Here is a 3,746-nt window from a genome sequence, read left to right as displayed (position 1 = left end):
CCTGGAGATAAATTATGCACAGGATTAAGAATACAATAACTGCTACAGCATATATGTACACACACACACACACACACACACACACACACGTACATACGTGTGTGTGTGTGGTGTGTGTGTGTGTGTGTGTGTGCATGTATAGTACTATACTATACAATACTATATCTGGTTACCCCATCATTCTCCATCCAACTAACAAGAAATCAGCGCTGCTGTTGTCGTTGACTTTTGTGGCACGTTTTGCCCAGCAACTTTTACGGGATGACTCACTCAAAGCAGCTGTTACGCATGACCAAAGGAAAAAAATGATCAAAGGATAAGGTGGGGCAAGCAGATAGCAGGAATCGGATAAAAAGGTGTTTGGAGCGGGGGAGCGGCTATTTGAGACGTGGACAGGGCCACATGCTGCTGCGGGTCGGGACCATGCAGACCACCCCCAGACTGCTCGGCGGGGTGCTTCTCTGCGCGCTACTGCTGCTCTCCAGTGCCGCTAGAGCCGAAGTGTTGGACACCGAGTCCCAAGAGATGCTGAGCCCCAGAGCCCTGCGGGACTTCTATCCTAAAGATCCGAACCTGACCAGTGAGGAGCAGCTGGTAAGCTTTTACTTCACTTGTGCTGCACTGCGTACATGGAGACAGACGAGCAACTTTGAATCTTTGTACAACAGCAACAAAAAAGTTTCGTCATTCTATAAATCAAATTGTATTCTTTATAAATATCTTCTGCACATTACTTTAAATGTCAGTTTTGTTGTGTTAAGACTAAAATATGTCCACCGTAAAATTCACCAAAATCAATTTAGAAATGCATGTATTTAAGATTTTATCTTGACTTTTGATCATTTAAAACTATATAACTGCTTAATGTGACTATTATATTGCCAAAGCACTTATTTTACTTGTATAATCCCTTTGCTATTACTCACACTGTTTCTATGTGTTTGTTCGTTGCTACAATGACAAATGCACACTCATGAAGCACTTTGTAAAATGTGTTTCCTGACAGCTCGGAGCTCTCCAAGAAGTTCTCGAAAAGCTGCAGGCTAAACGACTGCCTTTATGGGAAAAGAAATTTGGCCAAGTCCCAACGGTATTGTCCATGCTTTAACACGTTGCATTAATTTATACTGTATTGCTCTATGTTGCAGCAGGGAGAAACGAAGCAAACCTCTGATGTTGTTGCTCCTCCCTCAGTGTGATATCGGGGAGCAGTGCGCCGTGAGGAAAGGCGCTCGGATCGGCAAGATGTGCGACTGTCCCCGGGGAGCTTTCTGCAATTTTTTTCTGCTGAAGTGCTTATGAGCCTGGCCGGATCTAAATATATCACTGAGATGGAGAGAAAAAAACTGTCACTCGATTTCTATGTAATTACTGTTATGCTGTGTATAATGATAACGAATGAGCAGACGATAATACGATAATAATCTTGTAAAGAACCATAAAGTTCCTGTAAATAGCCTATTCAAAACCACTTTAAGTAGGAACCCCCTAGGATCATTGTTGTGATAGCAGCCGAGATCTAACCCACAATGCACAATCAACTCCCCCAGGACCACATACACACCATAAAGTCTTCACCGCAATATTGCGGGAATACAGTGATTCTTAGTCCAAAATATCTCTTTTGAACTTCTGTTATTTTGTTTCAGATGAATGTTTGTCTATGAAACCCTGATAATGATAATAATAATAATAATAATAATAATGATAATGATAATAATAATTATAATGTTTGTAAAGCAATGGAGTGACTGCACCTTATTTTTGCCAGTGCACTTGAAACCCCTTCAAGCAGATGTTTTGATTCTTTTTTTTAAAAAAGATATTTATTTCTTAGATGAAGATGCTCAATATTTGGACAATGACGTGGCCGTGATTGCGATGTGTAACGTCACGCCTGGGGGGGGGGGGGGGGGGGGGTAGATTAACATGCAGCATATGAATTTAGATTTAGCCAGAGAGAACAATATATATTTACTTCATGACACCTATACAAACAACCTCTTATTTAAACTTTAATGTAAAAATATGCACAGATGTGTTTGGCAGTTTCAACTTAAAGTCCCTCTCCTCTTAAAAATATGTCACTTTGCAAACATTTGTTTGAGCTTCACCATGATGAATGTTTATTTTCACACTCATCTGCAGAAGTGTCACCATTAATCTAAGTTGAACACATGTACGTACAAGCACTAAACATTTGTGATGTCGCAGCTTTGATGCCAATTGGGGTCCAATATTCAATTTAAATAACTGTAATACAGGAACTTAAGCCTCCAGCTTGTATATTCATAAAATTTATGTTTAACCCGGTGTTCCCTGGTAGCCTTATTTTTTTTATTTTAATTTTCATTACATTGTCTGCAATTCTACACACTACTATGACTCCATAGTACTACCTTGGACACAGTGAAAGGTGAGAAATTGTGGCTGTATAAGATGTGATGTTACAGCTCACAGTTAAAATACTTAACTTTCTCCCCTCTCTGCCTGGCCTAGGGTCTGTTGCTCTCTCTGTCTGCTTCTATCTCTCTCTGACACGTGTATGAAGGAGCACTGCAATACACTGCCACTCAACCATGTCTGTGTAGTTTGGTCTTGCACATGAAATCTGTCTTTCACAATTACACAAATAGGATTTGTTAAATGAGATAACATTACAGCACACAGGTCTGTCTCTCTTTGATACCACTGAGTGATACATCTTAACTAAAAAAGAACTTACAATACAAACAAAACCTAATGGAACCAGTTATATACTCCCTGTCATACTCATTAACAATCCTTTAGAAAAAGTGAAACAATTTAAGTACTTGGGCACAGTAATTGATCAGACATAAACTTTTAATGAAAACTTAGAAAGCATTTTTAAGAGAGTCAATCAGCGCATGTTTTTACTTGAAAGAACATACAGAGGCCTGATTGAAAGCATTTTATCATTTAACATTAGAACATGGTACAGCAACTTGAGTTGCCACTAGCAACTTGAGTCACTAGATCACATCAGGCAGAGGTATTAAAACACTCCAGACACACATGGTATGTGAGTGAGTCGCTGAAAGAGCAGGGGCCTCTCTCTCACTAGAGCATTTGCATACATTCACCCACTGAAATTTGCATGAGAAGGAGAGGAAAATTAAGACATAGCCTACTTTATTAAACCCCATGTGGAAATGCATTTTTTCCTCTCTGTTGTCATTTACATGTTATATACACATACAGGTCCTATATCCATGCGTCAAATGGAGAGATGTCAGAGCAAGGGGGCTGCCCATGGACAGGTGCCCTGAGCAGTTGTAGGGTTTGGTGCCTTGCTCAAGGGCACTTCAGCAGTGCCCAGGGGCATGAACAACCAGTCCACACTCCATACTTGGTCTGCACAGGAACTTGAACTAGCAACCCTCCAGTTACTAAGCCAAGTCCTTTTGAAATGAGCTGCTGCCTCCCTATAAGTGTAGCTGGCCAATCAGGATGTGTATATCTGAACACATGCTGAGCCCACTATATAGGAGGAGTATGACGGCATCGATATCGTATTTTTCTTAATGGAGCTCCTAATTTGCTATACAAGTTATGAAAATGAAAGGAATTTCTAATTTGTAATAGCATCAGAGACAATAAGTCAACTCATCAAGTATGTGCTTACTGGCAAACGTAATTTGCTGGTAAATGCCAGTGAACTATGTCAGCCATTTCCTAAATACATAGCTATTTATATTTACTAATAAATAAGACCTTATCTCTCT

The 3,746-nt window shown here is 40.0% G+C and overlaps 1 protein-coding gene across 1 annotated transcript; it reads left to right on the top strand.

Annotated features, from left to right (window-relative positions):
* Positions 1-265: 265 nt before the first annotated feature.
* Positions 266-1,843, top strand: LOC125905579 (cocaine- and amphetamine-regulated transcript protein-like). The gene is made up of 3 exons (XM_049603643.1): positions 266-594; positions 1,007-1,090; positions 1,195-1,843. Exons 1-3 carry the CDS (start codon positions 403-405, stop codon positions 1,300-1,302), a joined length of 384 nt encoding a protein of 127 aa, XP_049459600.1. The 5' UTR covers positions 266-402; the 3' UTR covers positions 1,303-1,843.
* The last annotated feature ends 1,903 nt before the right edge of the window (positions 1,844-3,746 follow it).

Source organism: Epinephelus fuscoguttatus, linkage group LG2, assembly GCF_011397635.1.
Source record: "Epinephelus fuscoguttatus linkage group LG2, E.fuscoguttatus.final_Chr_v1".
Lineage (NCBI taxonomy): Eukaryota > Metazoa > Chordata > Actinopteri > Perciformes > Serranidae > Epinephelus > Epinephelus fuscoguttatus.
This window is presented reverse-complemented; position numbering and strand designations above follow the sequence as displayed.

What these genes read in the sequence shown, in the direction of transcription:
- LOC125905579 (XM_049603643.1), top strand. Translation starts at nt 403, where the DNA reads ATGCTGCTGCGGGTCGGGACCATGCAGACCACCCCCAGACTGCTCGGC. An exon ending in TGACCAGTGAGGAGCAGCTG is followed by an intron (nt 595 to 1,006) that starts GTAAGCTTTTAC and finishes GTTTCCTGACAG; the next exon opens with CTCGGAGCTCTCCAAGAAGT. An exon ending in AATTTGGCCAAGTCCCAACG is followed by an intron (nt 1,091 to 1,194) that starts GTATTGTCCATG and finishes CTCCTCCCTCAG; the next exon opens with TGTGATATCGGGGAGCAGTG.